Here is a 24,951-nt window from a genome sequence, read left to right as displayed (position 1 = left end):
GACAAATACCATATGGCCTCACTTATATGTGGAATATAAAAGATAAAACAAACCAGAAAGAGATTCATAAACACAAAAAACAGAATGGTGGCTGCCAAAGGGGAGTAGGGGCATGGGTGAAATAGGTTTAGGGGAAAATTTAGTGAGAATCTTTAGTATCTTGATCTGGGAGATGTTTACATGAGTGTATACACACTTCAAAAATTCACTGAGCTATACACTCAGATCTGTACATTTTATAAATGTACCTTAATAAAAATGTATGAATAATTTAAAATAAATACATAAGAAATACAAAAACATTTCTGACTTTCAGAAAAATGGAAATTATGGAGGAAACAATGTGATCAATCACTAATATTCACATACTAATAGTTACAGATAGTAAACATAAGAAGTCTAAAACATCCAGTCAGTAGAAAGAAACATATTATTTATAGTAAATCCTCATCTTAAGGCCTATGCTAAAGCGCTGACTAGCCCATTTATATATTACCTAGTGTCTAAAAGAAACTTGTATAAAAAGTCATCTATGGCTCCTACTTCAAAAGGGAAAAACAGAGTCTTTGATGCACATAATTCAAGCTTGAGTGGACAAATCATAAATTGCTTAAATATGACAAGAATAACAAGCCTTCATTTTATTATTCTGTGGGAAAATGTGCTGAGTCAGCGTGGCTCCCACATTCACTGTAAGACATTGGTGCTGACTGGTACTTCTTCAGGTTCATCTTTAACAGGATGTTTACAGATTCTTTGAGAAAGTCTGCATTTGGGGATAAAAACCTCATTTCTACCCATGAGCTCATTATTTACTGAATCCAGTGTTTCTGTTGGCTAAGTGTTAGGATTATAACAGTACTTAATAATCTCGTACATGCTGGGGGTACCCATGCCTTCCCTTAATGGGAAATCTAACACTGGTGCAGAAACACCATTAGCTAACACAAGCAAGTCCTACAGACTGCAGTATCAGGGTCTCGCACCCATGACAGCAGCGTCAGAACTCATTATGTACGCCACTGAACTCTCCCCTCTGACCCCTTTATGAACTGACACCCCTTTCCTATGTAGTGTTCTCCAAAAAGTTTGGCCCAGCGTAGTTCTCCCATGAAAACGACCTGTTACCCATTGAAAATCTTTACAGATTTTAGCGGTCAAGCTATAAATTACTCACTTAAGTCTTTTTTTCCCCTTCATAGCAGACTGGTCCGGGTTTGATTCCCAACTAGGGGAAGATCTATATCTCCATAAAGGGGAGGGGGGTGCTTTTCCTGGTGCCCCTCACCACCACTGCCTGGGACTTGATCGTTTCTCTTTCGCTGAGGTGACTGCTGCTTTCGAAGAGAGGCAGCATCCTGGCCATACTACGGCATGTCAGGTGTGCCAGGGTGGCACAGCAAAGGAGGAGACTCACAGCCCTAGATGTCCATGTATGAGGGAGCTGGGGAATACAACTTTGTATCCTCAGCACACTCCCTAAAAACGATCTACATGGTTTTAAGTGGACTCATCTTGATAGAGATGGTTTTCAACCAGAACCGGAAATGACCGAGTACCTCAGTGCCACCTGTGGGTATGTCTTTGGATGTAAGTTTACATGGCTGAAAATAAGACTCTTGAAGACCTCAGAGATGTAAACACTACTACTTAACTCACTTAGTAATGTTGGAAAACATTATTTGGCTTGCCGCAGAGGCATCATGAGCACCAAGTATACTGTGGACAATCTACAGAGCTTTTAGAGCAAGCCGGGACGGGGGAGATGTTTACCCATCAAATAAACTTGACCTTCATTTTCTCCCCTGTGTACCAAAAGTGGGAAAGCTAACAAATTTACCTAAAACATGTCAAGAAACAACAGAAGCTACATCAGAGAACATACTGAAGCTGAATGTGAATGGGCCTGGAAACATGGCTTATGGCTCTTTCTCCCTTAAATGTTGTAGTACCTGGACAGTCTGGCCCCCAAGCAGTGACACAGCTGCTAAAGAACCCTGGGAGAAGGGCGGGCTATCTGTGGAAGGCAGCAGTCATGGTGGTCAGGGAAGCTGTGCACCGAGTCCACATGCGGGAGGGTCCCCCAGTCCCTGGCACTCCTCAGAGCCTCCAACCCAGAAGTCCTTTCTCTGAGGAGGAAGAAGCGAGGAGGGCCAGGCCCTAATGCAGCTCTTCTAGGGAGCTGAATTAGTCCTCCCAACGATGTTACTTTATACAGGACGCTGAGCCTTCAAGCGCTGGCAGACTCAACTGTGAGTTACTTACGAATAGCAATCACAGCGGAGGTCACCAGCCAGCGCTTCCAAATTCACATCTGCATCTAGTGGAGGTCTGGTGCCATTCTAAGTGAGAGAGAAAAAATCAGTTTTCACTGAGGCTTTTATTATCAATACTTTCCCACATAGTAGCTTAGTAAGTAGTACTGGCTGCTTAACTAAATGTAATTGAGTCCCAGACCAATAAGAGTTTTTCAGTTTTGAGAAATGTGGTTAAGAAGCAGACTCCAAACTAGGGACAGCTAGTGGCCAACGATTTATGCTTACCAAGCCTGGAGAGCCTGGGTGTAGCTGCAGTAAAAACACCACCAGGAACAGGTCCCACCCACCTCGATCTTCCCAAAGGTGAAGGAACGCATCTCCTTTGCCTAATTACAATGGCAATGCTTGAGCAGTGTTTGGTTTTGATGTGAAGCTGGCGGGAAAGGGAGGAACAACACTGAACCTGACCAGGAGAGTGTGTGCAGTGAACTCCCCAGCAGCAGCCAGAGCCCTGCTACTCAAGGGTTCTTTCTCACCCTTTATCTAAAATTCAGCCCTGACTCCAGCCAATTCCCTTTTGGTAGACACCAGGCGACACTAGAAAGGACAAGTATCAAACAGCCTCAGACTCCAACAACACTACAGACGAGACCTGGCATGCATACAGTACACTCTCTTAATAGCTTTTTTAGTGATTTAAACTGCAGAGACATATAAAAGTTTCTAGTGATTTATAATGTACAGCAAACTCCCTTAGTATCTTTTTATTATTCTGATTCATCACTTACATATACTGTGCATAGTCTTTCCTTTGTAGCAAATATTATATTAGTTAATAGTTTAAGAAGAAACAGAGAACAAAGTGAACAAACATGCCATCAAGCTTCAGGATAAGTGTAAACATTAGCCCAACAGGTGCCCTGAGCCAGGTGCTTGAGCCAGGGGCTGTGTCAGCCAATCCTGTGCTGTGTGATCACCTGCCCCTTGGCCCATGCTCAGATGGTGTCCTCTCATGTCCTCCTGGATGAGCATGTTGAACAATTTTGTAAACTGGCATCTGCTAGCTGCTATTATTTGATAGAATCCAAGTGTTCAGCTAATACAGGTTAAAGGAGTATTTATGTTCCCATTCAATCCACTTTGCCCTGGCAAATAATCATTGGAAAATGAACTCTTGTACGAGCTCAGGCAAAGAATCTTTGTGCTTTTTCTTTTCTCCTTTCCACTTGGGTGTAAAACTAGATGATCAGACGGCTGGATCCCTAAGGTTCCTTTTAATGATGTTTTCAATTCCCCTTGGTTAACCTGGGTAGGGCGGGCTGGAGAGCAGCTGGAAGGAAGCTGGAGGGCAATGCCTGCAGCTCTGGTGATATTTTTATTGTGGTAAAATGCACTTCAAAAAATTTACCACCATTATAAAGGCGTGTTTAACGGCATTTTTTTTAAAAGTACATTCACACCATCATGTGGCTATCCATCTCTAGCAACTTATTTCATCTTCCCACAACTGAACTTGGTATGCATTAACCACTAGCCCTATAAGCCCTGTCCCTGGTACCACCCTCAGCGTTTCTGTCTGTATGAATTTAAACAGCAATGCTCTCTTATAGGTGGAGGTTTTGCTTATAAAAACTCATGCACTTGGACAGTTAATATTATGCTCACTTTTCTGTATATGTATTGTACCTCAATAAAAAGGTCTAAAAAGTGGAAAAAACACTGGACTGGAAATAAGAAAAAAAAGGTGAGCTCTAAAGTTGAAATCTGCAACTTATTGGACCTCTGGGAAGTTTCTAAATCCTTTTTATGTTGGCAATTAAAACAAAAAAAAGTGTCTTGAGATTCAAGATGGCACAGTGAGAGGTGAGAGGGAGAACTCCTCCCAAAACCTCAAATTGTATGAAAATATAGTTAGTTAATACCACTAATCCTAAAACAGCAACAAGAAAGAAGGCTGCACCAGACTGCACAGAGACCTCACAAACAGAGCAGACCTCATGAAACAGGGTAACGTACGAAAGCCTTGATCCAGTGGGACTTGAGCCCTTCCCCCACCCCAGCCCACCAGCGGGAGAAGAGAAACGGAGAGGGGAGGGGGTGGAAGCCTGGGACTGTTGAACACCTGACTCTGGAGATCTGCTTTGTGAGCAGAAACCTACACTATGTGGTGCTCTGGACGTTGGGGACTTCAGACAGGCAGAGTGCTTGAGAGACTGAGATTCCCACCTTTTGTGGTGGAGAGGATCCACATCCAGCCACTCTGGGACAGAGGAAAGGCAGGCAGTCTGAGAGGCTTCCTAGCAGCGAGAGGGCTGCTGAAGGGGTGGGGTTTGCACAGAGGTTGCTGCACCGGGGGAGGGGAGGGCTGGACAAGGTTGTCTGGGCACGCTTTGCCCAGCAGGTTGGGAACTTTGAGAAGCTTAAAGCGCTCCATCCCCCTGGCTGCCTACTGAGCTCTGAGGCCACCTCCCCCTCCCCGCTGCGACACGCAGCCTGCTGTGCCTTCCTCCTAGCCTGCTGGCACGGGTTCGCAAACTGGCAGTCACTGTGCTGGCGTCAGGCAAGCCAGAGGGAGGCTCCACCTACAACAGCTTGAGACACAAAGCACAGAGGCTTACACCTGTGTGCTTGGCCCACTGGCTCTGATACTGGAGAAAGGCACCGCAGACCGGAATCAGGAAAAACATCCTTCCTCCCTCCAGGCACCAGCTCTGCTCCCCAGCGACCCCCAACCTCACTCAAGGGGCTGAGCAGCTCCAGAGACCGGAGCTTCTGGGCACTAGTGGGCACCACATAGAAATAAGAAATGACAAAAGAACCTGGTTCAGACCAAAATCTCACAAACAAGAGAAAAAAGGACCACATGAAACTGAACTCACCAATCTTCCTGAAAGAGAGTTCAAAATAAAAATCATAAACATGCTTATGGAGGTACAGAAAAATATTCAAGAACTCAGGAACAAATTTAAGTTGGAGATTCAATCATTAAGAAATTCTTGGGGAGGGCTGTACAACACAGAGAAGACAAGTAGTGATTTTTATAGCATCTTACTATGCTGATGGACAATGACTGTAATGGGGTATGTGGGGGGGGACTTTGTGATGGGGGGAGTCTAGTAAACATAATGTTCTTCATGTAATTGCAGATTAATGATACAAAAAAATTCAATATCTGAAATTAAACATACAAAGGAGGGATTTAAAAGCAGATTAGATGTAGTAGAAGAGATGGTAAGTGGAATACAAATTAAGAGAAGAGGAATACAAAGCTGAGGCACAGAGAGAAAAAAGAATCTCTAAGAATGAAAGAATATTGAGAGAACTGTATGACCAATCCTAACAGAACAGTATTTGCATTATAGGGGTACCAGAAGAAGAAGAGAGAAAAAGGGATAGAAAGTGTCACTGAGGAGTTAACTGCTGAAAACTTCCCCACTCTGGGGAAGGAGATAGTCTCTGAAGTCATGGAGGTGCACAGACCTCCCAGCATAAGGGACCCAAGGAAGACATCAAGACATATAATTAAGTAAAATGGCAAGATCAAGGATAAAGTCAGACTTTTAAAAGCAGCTAGAGAGAGAAAAAAGATGACATACAAAGGAAAACCCATCAGGTTATCATAAGACTTCTCAACAGAAAACTTACAGGCTAGAAGGGAGTGGCATGATACATTTCATGCAATGACACAAAAGGGCCTTGAACCAAGAATACTCTAACCAGCAAGGTTATCATTTCAATTTGAAGGAGGGATTAAACAATTTTCAGATGAGAAAAAGCTGAGAAAATTTACCACCCATAAAGCACCTGTACAATGCATTTTGGAGGGACTCCTACAAATGGAAGTATTCCTAAGGCTGAACAGATGTCACTCAAGGGATAGACAAAGAGTAGAGAATATGATTCCTAACATACAAAGAATTGAGGAGGAAGAAAAAGGAGGAAAAAAATATGAACCTTTAGGTTGTGTTTGTAATTGCATATGAACTGAGTTAAATCACACTGCTAGATAGTAAGGGAATTACCCTTGAACCTTTGGTAACCATGAATCTAAACCCATTTATGAATTTAGGAGCACCATCACTCCCCTGCCCTGGTGATAAACAAATGTCCCCAGATACTGCTCTGGGGTGGGTAGGGTTGCTGGTGGTGATAAAATTACCCTAGGTGGAGAGCCACTCATCTATAGCCCTGTGTTTTTTTGGCTTTCACCCCCAGCTATGTGATGATACACAAGACTCCTGGCCAGAGGAGTCTCCTGCATTCCTACCAGAGAACCACCTTCCTCAGAGACATCTCTGTTTAGCTGAAGCCCAGGCACCCTGAACTGAAACAGCATCATCCTAGTCCTTCCCAGACCCCTCATGCTGGTGGTATGATACCACCACCGATTCTCCATCCTGCCCAAACTAAGAGCTCACCTTACTTGTCCTTTATGCTCAGCTCCACAGTTGATCCCATGTCTTGTTAACTAAAACCTTGGAGTAGTTCTCACACCCAAGTCCTCTTGGCTACTCTCAACACTGCCTCAGTGCCAGCATGCTGCACTTACTGCCCTGAGCTTCCCTTCCCCCAAGGTATCTTTCATACTGCTGTCTATGAGGTCTGTGAAACCCACAAACTCATTAACCTATTCCCTCCTTTGGGATGTAGTTATGAATGCAGCTATATGCAGTTTTAACTAACGATGGCCCTGTGAAGTAGGTTCACAAAATCATCCTTTATCAACGTAGGGAGAAAATGTTGAAAAAAAAAAAGCAATGTTAAAAAATTTACAGTGGCAACCAAATAAAGAAAGGAGTAAACCTTCATGTTGTAAATGCTGAAAAGTGGGTGCCAAGGAAAGAAAATTCTGGAGTGTCTAGTACTAAGGTCTCCATTCCTGGGAAGCAGGAATTGTTCCTATATTGGGTCCCCTTTGTCTTCCATACCTTTTGTCTAGTTGCTTACATTTTGCCTTTTTCTGCTGCATTCACCATGAGGAAAGAAGTTGGCAAGACCTTGTAAATTTCCTTTAACATTCTAAACTGGACAGAAACAGCCTGAGAAGAAAACCCAAGAAAAAGTTAAAGAAAAATGCTCAGACACACCAGCAAAGAATTTCAGCACAGTCAGGAAGACGTGCCAAGGCATGCCATTGTCTGGGGAGCCAGGTGGCACAGCCAGGGGCATGAGATGGCTTCTGGATGGATGGAGCAGGTGCAGATGTTCATCCAGCATCCTTTAGGGGAGAGTAAATTCAGGCTTCCTCATAAGGGTTAACTTAAGCACCAGCTCAGGAACCTTTCCTACCCGGGTCATACAAATGTGGGTACAAACCAATTAACCATGACTCAAGTTGTAATGTGTGAGTGGTAGGAAAACTGATTCCAGGTAGTGAGAAAGGGTGAGAGGACTCACCCACACTTTACTAGAACAGAGAACATATGGATGGAGTAACCATCAAGATGGAGAAAGCTTGGCAATGAGAGGAAGGAGAAAGGGAGGGAAGAAAAAAGGAGACAAGACAAGTTATCATGGTGAATGCAGCAGAAAAAGGCAAAATGTAAGCAACTAGACAAAAGGTATGGAAGACAAAGGGGACCCAATATAGGAAAAATTGGTGACCTTGAAGAAATAAGTCCAGTAATGAATGAGTAGTAGTATTCAGACACACAACATAGAAAAATTCCCTGAAGGAAGAACTGTGCCTACAGAACTAAAAGGCACACCAAATTTTAGGTCCTCAGCACTCAAATGTGATCCCCCTACTACTAGCATCAGCAACAGAGAAAGTAACTGACAGTGACATCTTATTTCAGTTATTGAGCTTCAGAGACGAAGAATGTTTCAGAGATCCAAGCAGAAGAAGCAAGTCACCTACCAAGGGGAAAAGAAAGAAAACAGAAAAGCATAGACTGGCCCCAAACATCTTTACAGGTGCCTGCAATGTCTGAATCACTGTGCGATTACTACAAAGGCCAGAGAGACTGTGACCAAGGAAAAATTACTCCCAGCTACTATGTCATTCAAGTATAAAACAACAGGTAGACATTCTTAATCATGGAAAGAACTCCAGGAACACAGCTGAATAAACGAACTATTAAATGGAATAAATCTGAAGATGGAATATTGTTAACCCAAATAAAATGAATCAAAATAAAGAAATCAGAAAACTAAAGCTGAAGCCAAAGTGCTGGGTGAGCACTATGTCTACTTAAATACAAAACTAAGAATACGAATTGAGAACAGAATGGAAATATGAAGGCACTGGACAAAGAAAAATATACAGGGAACAAACCTGGGAAGTGGAAGAAAAAATACAGGAATCCTAACTATCCAATTTTCAGACAGAAATTAAACATATACTGTCAAAAGTAAAATGTGAACTTAAAAAAAAATGACTGCAGGTGCTTACTGGTTCTCCTAATCTTTTAAAAATTTAAAACCCCTGGAGTGATACTTTAGGAAATAATATCTTTCATGAAGAAGAACATTTACCAGAATTCCTTTAGCTCTGTTTTCTTTTGAATTTCAAGGAAGTTAACTTTAAGTAATGTACTTAAGCTAAATTATTCCTCATCCATTCAGCCACCCACCCATCTAGCAACTCATGCTGCATGAAGATATTTGGAATAATGTCTGCACTAATATTAATGTGGGTTATTTCTGTGGTAGTACGATTTGGGGTGATGGCTTCTATGCATTTGGTATTCATGTCTTACTATTTTTATAAAAACAGCAACACATTTTTACAAATACTGCATAGGTATTGAAAGCTGGCATCACCAACATGGAGAATGGAACTCAACACTGTAGGTTTGAAATTCAATTTTTCTCTGGATATTTATAACGGACCTACATCTATCTGCTTTTTGTCTCCAAAAGTTTCATTTCATTTCAGATCCCTCTAAGGACAATTAGTCTACTAAAACAAAGATCTAGAATATAGGGAAATGTGCTTAGAGTGGTTATCTCAAGTATACCAGTTGAGCACTTAACTCTAAATATCCTCTTTGTTTCAAGCAAATAAAAAGAATGGATAGTCGATTTAATTGCTAAAACCAGTTCACCTCTTTTGGGAGATACAGGCTGAGGAAATATTTAAAGCTACAGAAAAGAAAGTGATTAGGCATCCTCAATTACTGTTTGTCTGTATTTAAAATGAGAAACATGCACAAAAACCAACCATTTCCCTTACTTACTCTTGTGATAGTTTTTAAGATGGCAAGCCGATCTGCAGGGGGTGGCAGACCCACAAAGAGTGTTTTATCCAGGCGGCCCGGGCGCAGGATGGCAGGGTCAATGATATCTATAGAGGAAGGGAGGACTGTGTCTTAAATAAATATAAAAGAATCTTTTAGAAAAGTACAATTAACATGAGGGATGAGAAGACTGATAAATTAGACTTTAGTAAAATTAAAAGCCTCTGCTCATCAAAATACATCCTTAAGAAAATGGAAAGTCTACCTCCACCTTTCTGTACCAAACCTGCTTTCCTCCAGGATATTCTCTGGCTCAAATAATGACCACCACCCAACCCCTGCATCCCAGGCAGGTTTCTCCCCTCCCTCTAATTGGAGATATATCCTATAAATTCCATTAAATATGCCCCCCCTGCCCTACCCACACTCAAGGTCAAATGTAAAGGTGCTGTTTCCTACTTTACCCAGCTCTAGGACCCCTTATGATGCCGCAGAGTTATCATCCTAAGACACACATCCAATTCTCTTGAACTCCAGGACCCACTGCAGAAATGGAGTCTAAATTTCTCACTACCACAGAAAGGCCTTCAGTGATCTCACTGGTTTTGTTAGGGGGGGGCATTGTTTATTTTCCTTGGTTCTTGTCCCTGCCGCAATGAAGGGGACAAGGGCAGAGACACTGTAGTGAAGCATAAAAGTTTTATTTAAAGTTATTTAGAGAGAAAAGTATAGGTGGCTTCAGGGAGGAGAGGTGCCCTGAAAAATTGGGAGAACGTCTAAATAAAGGCAAAAATTTACACGCTTAAGAATGTGCGGGTGACCTCAAAGAGAGGTACCACTGAAAGGTTGGGGGTTTCCCCTTTTAAGGATTTTTCAGAAATGTGACAAAGGGCTAGAGGTGTGGACTTGTTAGGTGGTCTCCGGATGTTTATTTTTGATGAGACATTAAATTTTTTATCAGTCCTCCAGGTAATTCTGCAAAATTAGCTTAACACAAGAAATGTACTGCTCTGGTCCTTCCCAGGGTAGCAGCTTCCTGGTCTGGGAGAATATCAATCAAGACTGCCTGCCCTGACTCCAAGATGGGCTGAGTTTATTGTCCGTTTGCTAAAGAGCATGTTAAGAATATTACTTAACTTCTTGGGTTTTAAAATGCAATTTTATCTTTAAGATGGAATTTTTCCTGTCTTTATTATGCTGTTAATAGCTGGGCCTTTTAAGCAGGCTAAAGTAAATCTTACAATGGCATGATCTAACTGACACAATGAAGGCATGGGCTGTGCTCAGATACTTTTCTTTATCTGGGGAGTATTCAAACATTCCAGGCCAAGTTGCCCCTGGCCTTCTGAGCTTTAGCTGATTAACTCTAACTTTGAGTCTTTTCTGGGTTTCTAGTTTTAACTTGTTAACTTTTTGAGTCCCTTGTAAGTGGGCTATCCTGGACTTAATTTTCTCTCCACCCAGCTCATATTAATTTTCCTGCCTATCAGTTTCCTTTCCAGTTTCCTCTCTCCTTATACATTCTCCCAGCTCCCACAACCTACTTACCAGATCTCTCTCTGTTCCCTAAACCTAGGAGCTTCCAGCCTCCTCTTTGTTCTCAGTGATTGCTTTCTTTGAAAATACCTTCGTTTTCATTTATATCTGGAATTCTTAAAGGATGCCTCCTCCTGGAAGCTTTCCCCAAGTCTCCCAGAAGAAACTCTTGACCTCTGTGTGCTACCAGCCTCTTGGTAACCGGAGCAAAGGAACAACCTGCCTCAAGCCCCAAGCTCTCCCTGACACTGAGGTCCATAGGGAACATTTCTGATTCCTCCACAAGGAGCCCATTTAATTAGCCTCATCATTTTTAATAGCCCTCAACCATTCTAGAGAGGCTTCTGATAGCTCACAGTAAGACCACCTTTCATGTACAGGCATACCTATGAATAACAAGACTCATGTTTTCTAATGAACACATTACGACTTACCCACTAACTTATTCTCCCCTAAAGAGGCAGAATTACTTCTTCTTAGTGAAATTCTCTTGTTCTTTAGTTACCCTGGGGAAGCTAAATACTTATTCAATGATCAACATGTTGCTGACCTTTCCCTTGAGATGCCAGGATGTAACACGTGGAAACAAGGAGAAGAGAGTCCTGCACAACCCCTTCAAGCACCAGCTAGTGCCACGTCCAAGGGCCTGCTGACATCCGACTACGGCACAAAGGTTCCCAAACACCCCGGTCTCAAGAAGCCTGTGCACTTCAAAAAAGTATTAAGGACTCCACTGTAACCTTTCTCAGTTGCTCTTCCCTGATCCCCTTTATCCTTAGTTGCCCTTCGCTGATCCCCTTTATCCTTAGGCAGCCACCAATCTGTTCTGTCACTACAGATTAATTGGCATTTTCTAGAATTTTACATAAGTGGAATCATACTTTTATTCAACATTAATTATTTTGTGACTCACCTAGTTTGTTGCATGTATTGGTACATAATTCTTTTTTTTTTTTTTTTTTACTGTTGTGTAGTAAGTAGTATTCCACTGTGTGGATATGCCACAATTTGTATTTCCAATTTTCTGTAGATATACATTTGGTTTTGTGAAGAAAATTTAGTACTGCCTATAACTCAGTACTAATATGCTTTCTATACTTTAGATCTTTTTTTAAATTAAGGTATTATTGATATATACTCTTATGAAGGTCTCACATGAATAAACAGTGTGGTTACTACATTCACTCATATTATCAAGTCCCACCCATACCCCATTGCAGTCACTGTCCATTAGTGTAGTAATATGCCACAGAGTCACTATTTGCCTTCTCTGTGATACATTGTCTTCCCCATGACCCCCACACCATGTGTACTAAACATAATACCCTTCAATCCCCTTCTCCCTCCCTCCCCACCCACCCTCTTACACCCTTCTCCTTTGGTAACCACTAGTCCCTTCTTGGGGTCTGTGAGTCTGCTGTTTTGTTCCTTCAGTTTTGCTTCGTTGTTATATGCTACAAATGAGGGAAATCATTTGGCACTTGTCTTTCTACGCCTGGCTTATTTCACTGAGCATAATGTCCTCCAGCTCCATCCATGTTGTTGCAAATGGTAGGATCTGTTTCTTTTTTATGGCTGAACAGTATTCCATTGTGTATATGTACCACATCTTCTTTATCCATTCATCTATTGATGGACACTTAGGTTGCTTCCATATCTTGGCTACTATAAATAGTGCTGCAATAAACATAGGGGTGCATATGTCTTTTTGAATCTGAGAGCTTCTATTCTTTGGGTAAATTCCTACTTTAGGAGATCTTAAATAGTAAGAGAGAAGCCTGTGAGGGATGGAAGTTCCAGGAAATGAGAGAGGCTGCTGGCTCACACTCAATGCCTCATTTGACCAACAGCCATCTTAAACATGATACATTTAAGGCTGGGATCCTAACTTCTTCTCATCTCCTCCCCAAACTGAGCCCTACCAATGTCTTTCCCATCTTGGTTAATACCAACTCAACTTTTCAGTGTATCAGGCCCACACCTGGAAGCATGCGTGATTCACTCACCCACCTCCATATCCAATCACCAGCAAATCTGGCCAGCTCTATGACACAACAGAAGCAGATCCTTCTACATTCAAGCTACCGCCTCCAACCAACCTCCTGACCTGGGTTATTGTTACAGCTTCTGACTGGCTCTCCACCACAGTTGTGTCAGGGTAGAATCACTGGGTGGAAGACCCACCATAACATCATTTGCAGTGAAGCTCCAAGAAAAATAAAAGGCTAAAATTTAAGGCCCAATGGTAGCAACTTTTAACTTTAGGAAAACATTATTTTGTCATGTTATAAACAAACTCTCAATCTTCAACAAAGGTGCCGGGACAATTCAGTGGGGGTAAAACACTAGTTTTTGCAACAAATGGTACTGAAGTAAGTGGATATCCAAGTGCTAAAGGGTGAATTTGGACACCTTCCTCGGAACATACACAAAAAATAACTCAAAACGTACCAAAGGCCTAAATGTAGGCAACAAAATTATATAACTCCTAGAGGAAAACAGGAGTTAATCTTTTTGACCTTGGGTTAGGTATTGATTTGAGAGAGATGACATTAAAAGTGCCTGCAATAAAAAAAAAACAGTAAATTGGACTTTATCAAAATTTAAAACTTTTGTTCTTCAAATGTTTATCAAGAAAGTGAAAAGACAACTCACAGATTACTGAGAAAATATATGCAAATTACGTATCTGATTATGGATTTGTATCTAGAATTAATAAGGAACCCTCAATAGTCAATAATAAGAAGGTAATAACATGGTTTTAAAAAGTGGATATAGGATTCAAACAGACATTTCTGAAAAAGATACAAATGGCCAATAAGCAAAATAAAAGATGCCCAATATCATTAATTATCAATGAAATGCCAATTAAACTGCAATGAAATGCTACTTCACATCCACCAGAATGACTGTAACAAAATAATAACAGGATTTGGATGGGGGAGTCTAGTAACCAGAATGTTGCTCATGTAATTGTATATTAATGATACAAAAAAAAGAGTTGGGAAAGATGAGGATGAAGGGGAGCCCTTGTGCACTGCTTTGTCACAACTACTAGCAGGAATTCAAAGTGGCACAGCCATTTTGGGAAAGAGTTTGGCAGTTTCTCAAAATGTTAAATAAATAGTTACCTAATGACCTAGCAATCCCACTCTTGAGTATCTGCCCAGGAGAAAGGAAAACATATGTTCACACAAACTTGTACATAAATGTTCACAGCAGCGTTATCAAACAGCCAAAAAGAGGAAACAATTTAAATGCCCATCAACTAGAGAATGAACAAAATGTGGTATACCCATACAATGGACTATTATTTGGCAACAGAAAGGACAGAAGCAACTGATACATTCTACAGCTTGGATGAACCTTTAAAACTTATGCTATGTGAAAGAAGCAAGTCAAAAGAACCCACACAGGCAGTGTATGATTCTGTTGACATAAAATACCTAGGATAGGAAAATCTATAGAGACAGAAGCTGCCTAGGGCTGGAGAGAAAGGATACAAGTAACTATTGGAAGACACATTTCTTTTTACAGTGATAAAAAAGTTCTAAAATTAGATTATTGGGATGGCTGCACAACTCTGTAAATATACTCAAAACCACTGAATCATATATATACTTAAAATGGGTAAAACTTATGGTTTATTATATATCTCAATAAAGCTGTATTTTAAGAAACTGGATCCTCAACTACACTATCAATATGGCCAGTGGAAATTATTACAAGATCAAGCCTTCAAGAAAAACTGGTCAGTCTCTTGTGATTCATTCAGCAAATACTTACTGAGTTCTATTATGTACTAGGTACCTGTACATCAGCAGAAATGACACCAGGGCCTAAGTTAATCTTAAAAGGGCAGTACCTGCAACCATTGCTCAGTTGCATTTGAGGAGCAGTAACCAAGACCCAGGGCCACTCAGACCAATTAGGTAAGAAAATACTGCATTTACTTGGAATGAAGTGGCAGAATATCTTACTATAATGAAATAAATACCATCTTTGTTAAGTCACCCAGTCTTTCACCTGAAGGGCTTACAATGGATAGAGACCCTTAACTAGAAGCTATCTCTCAAATACAAAACTGCAGAGCTAATCCTGGCCCAGCAGAAGTTTACACATCATAATTTACTTATTTATTTTTTCAACTGAGCTATATATAGAGAGCAGAAAATCTTTCTGATAATTTATTGCTACTTGTTGGAAAGAGAAACCTACTGAGGTGAATGAACTGGTGGGGCTATTTGGATTTCATACCTAGGTGTGTTGTACAGGATGTTTTTAACTCTCTACACAGGGTTTAAGTGGGACAGTTCCTCAACTGAGAACATCCTTTACAGGAGCTGGCATTTGAAGAAGGGAATGCAGAGATTTGTGTAGGGGAACTTAAAATGGACTAGATGTAATTTGTACAAGGAACTTCATCTCCTCTGGCTGAGCACAGGGAAGTGGTTTATTTCCAGAACAGGAAATGCACCTTGGTGCACTACTCATCAGAAGAGGGTCACAGCTCCTTGAGAACAAGAGGTACCTCAAAATTATGGAAACAAAAAAAAAGACGAAGATGGAAAATAGGAGAAAAGAAATTTAGAAGATCAATTCAGGTTTAAGGTCCACCAAATACCAAGTGTTCACGTGAAAAAAATAAAAAGTCACATTAAAAAGATCAGAATGACATAGAACTTTTAAAAGAAAAAAAGCAGTGCCATAAATTATGGGGAAAAAAAATTCAACTCAAAATTCTATACCCAGACAGGCTACTAATCAAAAGAGAGTAGAACAGAGATATTTTTAAATATACAGAAACCTAAAAAACTTACCTGGTCCTTAACCTTTCTTAGGAAAGCCACTGAAAGATGACACCTTGCAGAGTGACAGAGTCAACCAGAAGGCAGATACAAGATCAGAAACAGGGCAGAGCAAAGGAGAGCTTGAGAGAGGAGTCGTGAAATCAAGCTGCTCACCCAGGCTAGAGGCAGCTAATCCAGGCTGGAAGTTAGAAAGCTCCAGAAACAAACAAAAATTCAAAAGGAATCAGTACATCATCTAGGTTAAGTAATACTGACTGTGGCACACATATGATGATGAACAGAAACACAGAAAACAAAGCAGAAGAAGCAAGTTACTAATAGATCAAAAAATAAAAAGGTCATGAAAAGGAAACCTAGTCACAGCATTATCTTTGGGTCAGTGAAGGGGATATTACAGAGTCATGGTGATGTAAATACTGACCAGTTTACTGAGAGCTGTGCTAAGACTATTGCAATACTGGGAGATGAAGAGAATCATGGTGTGGAGGGCTGGGGTGTGTGTGGGAAGAGGGTGGATCTTGGATAAATCGTCTCCCTTAAAAATGTTAATGGGTTGTGTGTGACATTGGTAAACAATAGCAGTAGGAGCATATTATTTGAAAATATGGAAGAAATCCAGAAAAAAGTAGGTCAAGGAGTTTATAAGTGGTTGCCTCTGGGCAGGGATGGGAGTGGGACAAAGAACGAGTTAGTTACAAGCTTTTAAGTGGCATTGGATTTCTTACTGACATCTCTCCCTGTATGCATTTGTGTTTTTCATGCTGTTTACTAGTTGGACCTACAACCCAGAGACATATATGTTATAGCCATTCTCTCAAGGAGTTTGTCAATTTACAAGAACTGGTCACACAAAACAGTGTTCAAAACCTAAGACACAACAAATAAAACTCTATCACACAGAGGAGACTATGGTACAGAATGTGGAGGAAGTAAGCGTGCCCTTTAAACAAAGTGCAATTCAGTGGGATCCTGTGGGTCAAATCTTGGTTTTTCCACTTGCTAACAACAACTTACTTATCTGGGGCAAAGTAATCAGAACCCACTTCAGAGCTTTATTGTGAGGATTAAATGACATAACATGGGAAGTACTTACTGTGTGGCTGACCAATACAAGTGCTTGTATAATTACAATTACTTAGAACTAGACAGACAGAGACTCGAAGCTCTGCTCAACCAGTTATCAGCTGTATATCCTTGGGCGCATACTACGGATGTGAGATAGTGTCTTCCTCCCAAGGGTGCTGAGGTCTGTCAAAGTAAGGCACTGACAGAGTACTTAGTGCTGAACACATATTTCAGGAGCCTGCTGGTCATTAATGAGAAGTGTTAAATAATGAATAATAAAACAGGGGCTTGTGCAGAAAATGTAATAGATGTATTTCATCTCTTCTGAAAAATATTTTAGAAATGAAAAGAAACCTACTTCTAAGAAACTCTATCTCAGTCAGTGACACAACTTTTTACCCAGGTTTTAGGTAAAAAAAAATCTAACAGTAACTCTTGTTTATTCTCTTTCAAACACCTCACATCTAATTCTAATTCTAGCAATTTCTATTGGCTTTACCTTCAAAATATATCCTGAGTGGGGTCAACTCCCACTGACTGCATCCTTACTTCACCCACCAAGACCATACCAATTCTTGCCTGGACCAATGCTTTAACTCAGAGGATCCTTCTGAGTTAAGAACTCCTTTGGGAATATAGTGAAGTTTGTGGATGCCTCAAAGAAAAAAACTTTTTAGAAGCATAAAATAAAATACATAGGGTTATAAGAATCCTAATATCAAAACTATTAGAAAAATAAAATTTTGATATTAATATGTGCATGTATTTATTAGCACACTAAAAACAGCAGGTCTAATAAAAGTTTAACTTTGAAGTAGTATGGGTATGAACGATATCTGTGATGTCTATGACAACTCTAAGGTGATACAGAAATACTATGGCCTCTACTGGTGACAATGCCAGGTATTACTAATACTGCACTAATTTACTGCCAACATTCATAGTTCAAGGCGTTCAATTTCAGTTATGGGTTGGCAAAAAATAACATGAAAAGTTACCACATTCACATTCACAGAACCCCCCACCCCTAAATTCTATCTACAGACCTCCAAGGTTAGGAATGCCTACTTCCACTCTGGCTTCATTAAATGGCCAGAATAACCTCCCCGGCACCACCACAAAAGAGAAAATCAGGACCTCTGCTTCTGGGACAAGATAGAATAGATGCACTTCTCCCTGTTCTCCCCAATAAAAGGAACTTTAAAACTCTGAATATTATATATGAAACAAACCTAATAAGATTCTAAAGGAGGAAAAAAGACAGACTGGTTTGGGACATCAGGACCCAAGGAACAAAAAAGATGGTGAGCTTCTTGGGCTTTCACTTTGAGTAAACATCCTGGACCCTGAAATACCAAATGGCACAGAAAAAAGCTACCAACGTAGACTTCTTTCTTTGGCTAAAGAACCAGGAATGGGGACCCATAGACAGAAAACCTTCAGATGGTAACTGCAATACTTCAGCCTACACTGAGAAACAGTGGCCCTCCCTCTGCTGTGCTAACAAAGGGCACATGGGGAGTCTAGGCTTTTACCCTTGCCTGTCTGTGACAAGACATTCCAATCCCCCATGCTATGGTGGTGTCAGAGAAAGCTCAGTGGGGAGTTGGGACTTTCATCTTTGCCCAGGGATGATGAGGTCCTCACTACCCAGGCGTCACTGAAGGATGCGTGGGTAGGAATAATAAGGTGCTCCTTCCCTTCTAAGCCAAGGTGGTGCTAATGGAGGCCCAGTGGAGCCTGAATTTCTACCCTGCCCAGTAGTGATGAGGCATCTTTCTACCTAGGGAGTGTCAAGAGGCAGAGTGATGAACTGGGATTTCCACTCCCTACTAGCAGCAATGGGGCAGCTTTCCCCTTCCACTGTGGTGTCAGAGAAGTCCTGATAAAAGAGAAAATTCAAGTAACATAATACTTCAAATTTCATAATATAACACTCAAAATGTGCAGGAGACAACCAAAAACCACTTGTATACAAGAACCTAGAAAATCTCAACTTTAACAAGAAAAGAAAAACAAAAGTAGCTGACATAGATGACACGGCTACTGGAATTATCTGAAAAGGATTTTATTGCAGCTGTAATGAAAGCACTTCAGCAAGGAATTCTGAGCAGGCTTGAAAACAACAAAAAAATAGGAAGTCTCAGTGAAAAACAGAAGATGTAAAGAATTAAATGGAAGATCAAACTGTAAAATATCATAACAAAAATGAAAAATTTACTTGATAGGCTCAACAGCAAAAGCAAGACAGGAATGAATCGATGAACTTTATGTTAGAACATAAATTACCAAATCTTTACAACAGAGGCAAGGTAGAAAATGGAAAGCAAGCAAACAAAATGAAGAGAGCCCTCAGTGACCTATGTGACCATGACCAGAGGTCTACCGTGTGTGTCACCAGAGTCCCAGGAAAAGAGAAATGTAGTGCTGAAAAGTATTCAAAGAAATACTGGCCAAAAATTTCTCCAACTGGCAAAATACATAAACCTACAGATTAAAGAAACCAACCAAATCCCAAATAGTATAAAAACAAATCCACAAAAGACACAGCATAATTAAACTCCTTAAAACTAAAGATTAAGAAAACAAATCTTGAAAGCAGTGAGAAACAGTGCCTTACCCATATAAGAAAGTTCACATGGCAGCAGATTTTCAGAAACCTGCAGGCTAAAAGGAAATGGCACAACACTTCGCAGGTACTGAAAGAAATGTCAACCCAGAATTCTGTATCTAGCAAAAACACCCTTCAGGAATGAACCAGAAATCAAAGACATTCTCAGATAAATGAAAGCTAAGGAAATCTGCTACAAGATGAACTTAACTTAAAAGGATAGCTAAAGGAAATTCTCAAAACAAAAGGAAACAATGAAAGACATTTAGGAACATAAGAGAAGAAAAGAACTACGTAAAGAGTAAAAATGTGGATAAATACAGTAAATTTTCCTTCTTGAGTTTTTAAAATTATATTTGACAACTGAAGCAAAAATAACATTGAGAGGTTCTCAGAGAGTGGACAGGGAATATTTAAGACAATACTCTTATAAATGGGGTAGGGGAAAGGAGCTTAAAGGGAGCTGACATTTTTACTCTTCACCTCAATCTATCAAACACTGACATCAGTAAACTGTGATAAAGTATGTACACATAATAATTACAACATCCATAAAAAAACTTATAGAAAAAGATACACTCAAAACAATAGATAAAATAAAATTGTTAAAAATGTTCAAGCAACCCACAGGAAATCAGGGAAAAAAGTAAAAAGAGAAATGAAGATGACAAAACAGAAAACAGAAAATGATCCAATTACATACTGTCAACAAGAAACTCACCTGACGTATAAGGACATCAGTAGACTGAATATCAGTGGATGGAAAAGATAAACCACACAAACCAAAAGAAATCATAAATGGCTACGTTAATAGATAAAATAGGTTTGTGAAGAAAAAGAAAAGCAGAATATAATGTGAAAAAGATTGAGCCCCCAAATACACAATTCTCAATGGGTATGCACAACAGAGCTGCAAAATGTATGAAAAAAATCTGATACAACTGCAAGGAGTAATAGACAAAACCACTAGTTAGACACTATATGGCAAGAATGTTAAGTTCTTTAAGAAACCACCAAACCATCCACTGAGTGGCTGCACCAGTCTGCATTCCCACCAGCGCTGAATGAAAGTTCCTGCTGTTCTGCATCCTCACACACATTTGGTCTTGCCAGTGTTCTGGATTTTGGCCATTCTAATAGGTGTGTAAGTGGCATGTCATTGTTTTAATTTTCATTTCCCTGATGACACAGGATGTAGAGCATCTTTTCAGGTGCTCATTTGCCATCTGTACTTCTCTGGTGCGGTTTCTGTGAAGGTATTTATCCCTTATTTGTTTTCTCATTGTTGAGGTTTTAAGAGTTCTTAATATATTTTGGATACCACTCTGTCTTACTCAATTCTGGCTGCTTTAACAAGCACCACAGATTGGGTGGCATAGAAATAACAGACATTTGTTTCTTAGTTCTGGAGGCTGGAAGTCTGAGATCAGGGTGCCAGCGGGGTCAGGTTCTGGGGAGAGCCCTCTTCTGGGTTCAGATTGTACAATCTTGTACCCTCACATGATGCAAGAAGGCAAGAGAGCTCTCTGGGGACCCCTTAGAAGGGCACTAAATCCACTCATCAGGGCTCCAGACCTAATCACCAAAGGGCCATCTCCTAATACTATCACGTCGGGTTATAACTTCAACAAACAAATTTGTGAGGCATTCATTGCATTGCACAGTCCTTTGTCAGACTGTCTTTTCCTTCTCTTAACCATGTTTTTCATAGAGCAGACATTATTAACTGTAACAAAATTCAACATATCAATTTTCTCTAATGGATTGAGCTTGCGATGTTGTATCTAAACTACCAAACCCAAGGTCACCTTGGATTTTCTGTTATCTTCTAAGAGTTTTACTGTTTTGTGCTACACACATGGATCTATGATTCATTTTGGGTTAATCTTTGTTAAAAGGTTTAAGGTCTGCATCTAGAGCCATTTTTTGGCATGTGAGTATATAGTTGTTCCAGTGCCATTCGTTGAAAAGACAATCCTTTTTCCACTGAATTACCTTTGCTCATTTATCAAAGATTAGCTGACTACATTTGTGTGGGTCTACATCTGGTCCATTTGTTCCATTGACTTATTTCTCTTATTCTTTCACCAATACTACACTGACTTGCCTACTATAGCTTTACAGTTAAGTCCTAAGGCTGGGTACTGTCAGGCCTTTCAATTCTGTTCTTCAATGTTGTGTTGGCCACTCTGGGCTTCTGCACATAAACTTTAACTTTTATCAATATCACAAAATAATTTGCTGAGATTCTGATTAGGATTGCTTAAAATCTGGAGGTCAAGTTGGCAAGGCTGACATCTTGACAGTATTGTTTTCCTATCCACATAAAAGGATATCTATTTATTTAGACCTTCTTTGATTTCTCTCGTCAGAGTTTTGTAGTTTTCCTCATGTAGATCTTGCACACATTTTGTTAGATTTATACTTAAGTCTGTCTTTCTTTCTGATGCTAATGTAAATATTGCTGTGTTTTTAATGTCAAATTCCATTTGCTCATTGCTGGTATACACCAACTGATTTTTGATAAAGGTGTAAAAGAAATTCAGTGGTGAAAGGACAGTCTTTTCAAGAGATGATGACAGAACAATTAGTTATTCACAGGGAAAAAATAAGCCTTGATTTAAACTTCACACCTCATTTAAAAGTTAATTAAAAACGGGTCACAGATTTAATGCAAAACCACAAAATTTTTAGAAGAAAATCTTTGGGACATAAAGCTTGAAAAACAGTTCTTAGATATGCTCCCAAAGCACAATATATAAAAGAAAATATTAATACATTGGATTTCTTTTATAAGAGGATAAAAAGACAAGTTAGACTGGGAAAAAAAGACTGCAATTCCCGTATCTGACAAAGGACTCACATAAAGAACTCTCAAAACTCAACAGTTAAAAAAAAAACAAAGCCCAATTTTAGAAAATTGGCAAAGGATACTTCAGATAAGTAGATATAAGGGTGGCTAATAAACTCAGGAATGGAAGTTCTAATGGTTCATCAGCCATTAGAGAAATACAAATTACCACCATAGTGAGATAGCAGTATACATTCCTTAGAATGGCTAAATAAAAAACAGTGAGCTTACAAAATGCTGGTAAGGAGAAAAGAAACTTTTCTATTACTGATAGAAAAGGCCAATGGTATGGCCACTCTGGAAAAGAGTTAGACATCCTCTTAAAAACTGAGCATACTCTTACCATATGACCCACCAACTGGGCTCCTGAGATTATCCCAAGGAAATGAAGCCTTATGTCCACACAAAAACTAGTAATACACAATGTTCACAGCTGCTTTATTTACAACATTGAAAAACCGTGACACTGAAGGATTAAAGATGGCAGCGGGAGAGGAGAAACAGAGGGTGCCTCCTAAAACTGAATACAATTAGAAAATATAGTTGGAGAAACTAATCCTGAGAGAGCAATGGGAAAGAGGACGGCGCCAGACTGCATACACCTGGAGAAAAGAGCAGACCTCACGGACAGGGTAATGTACCACAGCTGTGGCCAGGTGGGACCCAATCCCTTCCTCCACCCCAGCTCACTGGTGGGAGGAAGAGAAACAGAGCAGAGAGGGAGTGGAAGGCCTGGGAATGCTGAATACCTAGCTCTGGAGATCTGCGCTGGGAGCACAAACCTACATTTCACGGTGCTTTCATGATACTCGCATGACTACCGGGTTGGAAAGTTAATATAGGCAGAATTCCTGGACAGACAGATTCCAGCTGATTGTGGAAAGCAGGGAATCCATATCCGGCTGCTCTGGGACAAAAGCTTATACCTGGGTGCTCGGCCCACTGGTTCAGGCAGTGGACATAGGCACAGCAGCCAGAAAGGCGGAAAAAGCTCTTTTCTCCCCCCAGGCAACAACACGCTCCCCTGCGACCCCTGACATTGCTTCAGGGCCTGAGCGGCTCCAGAGTAGAGCTTCTGGACACTAGAGGGCGCCATATACAAATATGAAACGCCAAAGGAACCTGGTCCAGAGTAAAATCAATATAGCTCCGGAGAACTATTTAAATGACATGGACGTTATGACTCTTTCTGAAAGAGAGTTCAAAATAAAAATCATCAACATGCTAATGGAGATACGGAAAGATATCCAAGAACTCAAGAATGAATTCAGGTTGGAGATCCAGTCGCTGGAGAGCACGATGGAGGGTATTAAAAACAGGTTGGATACAGTGGAGGAGACGATAAATGAAATAGAAACTAGAGAAGAGGAATACAAAGAAGCTGAGGCAGAGAGAGAAAAGAGGATCTCTAAGAATCAAAGAATATTGAGACAACTGTGTGATCAATCCAAATGGAACAATATTCGCATTATAGGAATATCAGAAGAAGAGAAAGAGAAAGGGATAGAAACTGTCTTTGAGGAGGTACTTGCTGAAAACTTCCCCAATCTGGGGAAGGACATAGTCTCTCAGGCCATGGAGATCGACAGAACTCCCAACACAAGGGACCCAAGGAAGAAAACACCAAGACATATAGTAATAAAATTGGCAAACATCAAGGATAAGGAAAGACTATCAAAAGCAGCCAGAGAAAGAAATAAGATCACATACAAAGGAAAGCCCATCAAGCTAACATCACACTTCTCAGCAGAAACCTTACAGGCCAGAAGCAAGAGGCATGATGTATTTAATGCAATGAAGCAGAAGGGCCTGGAACCAAGATTACTTTATCCCACAAGATTATCATTTAAATTTGAAGGAGGGATTAAACAATTTCCAGATAAGCAAAAGCTGAGAGAATTTACCTCCCACAAACCATCTCTACAGACTATTTTGGAGGGACTGCAATAAATGGAAGTGTTCCTAAGGTTTAACAGCTCTCACCAGAGGAAATAAAAGCACAGTAAAGAAAGTAGAACAGCTAATTACTAAGCAAATGCAAACGTTACTTAACTACCCCAAAGTCAATCAAGGGATAGACAAAGAGTACAAAATATGATACCTAATATATAAAGAGGGGAAGAAGAAGAAAAAGGAGGAGAAAAAGAAAAGACCCTTTAGATTGTGTTTGTAACAGCATACTGAGTTAAGTTAGACTCTTAGATAGTAAGGAAATTAACCTTGAACATTTGGTAACCACGAATCCAAAGCCTGCAATGGCAATAAGTACATACCTATCAATAATCACCCTGAATGTAAATGGACTGAATGCACCAATCAAAAGACACACAGTGACTGAACGGATAAAAAAGAAAGACCCATTTATAGGCTGCCTGCAAGAGACTCACTTTAAACCCAAAGATATACTCAGACTAAAAGTGAAGGGTGGAAAATGATATTTTATGCAGCGAACAGAGAGAAAAAAGCAGGAATTGCAATACTTGTATCAGACAAAATAGACTTCAAGACACAGAAAATTAACAAGAGACAAAGAAGGACATTACATAATGATAAAGAGGTCAATCCAACAAGAAAACATAACCATTATAAATACCTATGCTCCCAACACAGGAGCACCCAGATATGGGAAACAAATACT

General features: G+C 40.2%; 1 protein-coding gene across 9 annotated transcripts in view; it reads right to left on the bottom strand.

The window, feature by feature from the left end:
* NVL (nuclear VCP like) overlaps window positions 1–24,951 on the bottom strand; it is a 105,117-nt gene that overhangs the window by 11,708 nt on the left and 68,458 nt on the right. For 7 of the 9 annotated variants that reach the window (XR_005024695.2, XM_036880859.2, XM_036882386.2 and 4 more), the window contains 2 exons: window positions 9,440–9,546; window positions 2,266–2,342 (listed from right to left, as the gene is read on the bottom strand). Coding sequence is in view for 6 of the 9 variants with exons in the window: in XM_036880859.2 (XP_036736754.1) it covers window positions 2,266–2,342; window positions 9,440–9,546 (184 nt within the window). In the remaining 3 variants the exon portion in view is untranslated. The remainder of the gene's footprint in view (window positions 1–2,265; window positions 2,343–9,439; window positions 9,547–24,951) is intronic. The other 2 variants (XR_005025221.2, XR_008999313.1) reach the window with 1 other exon arrangement.

This window comes from Manis pentadactyla, chromosome 9 (genome assembly GCF_030020395.1).
Source record: "Manis pentadactyla isolate mManPen7 chromosome 9, mManPen7.hap1, whole genome shotgun sequence".
In the NCBI taxonomy this organism is placed as follows: Eukaryota; Metazoa; Chordata; class Mammalia; order Pholidota; family Manidae; genus Manis; species Manis pentadactyla.
Note: the sequence above shows the minus strand (reverse complement) of the source record. Positions and strands in the feature narration are given on the sequence as shown.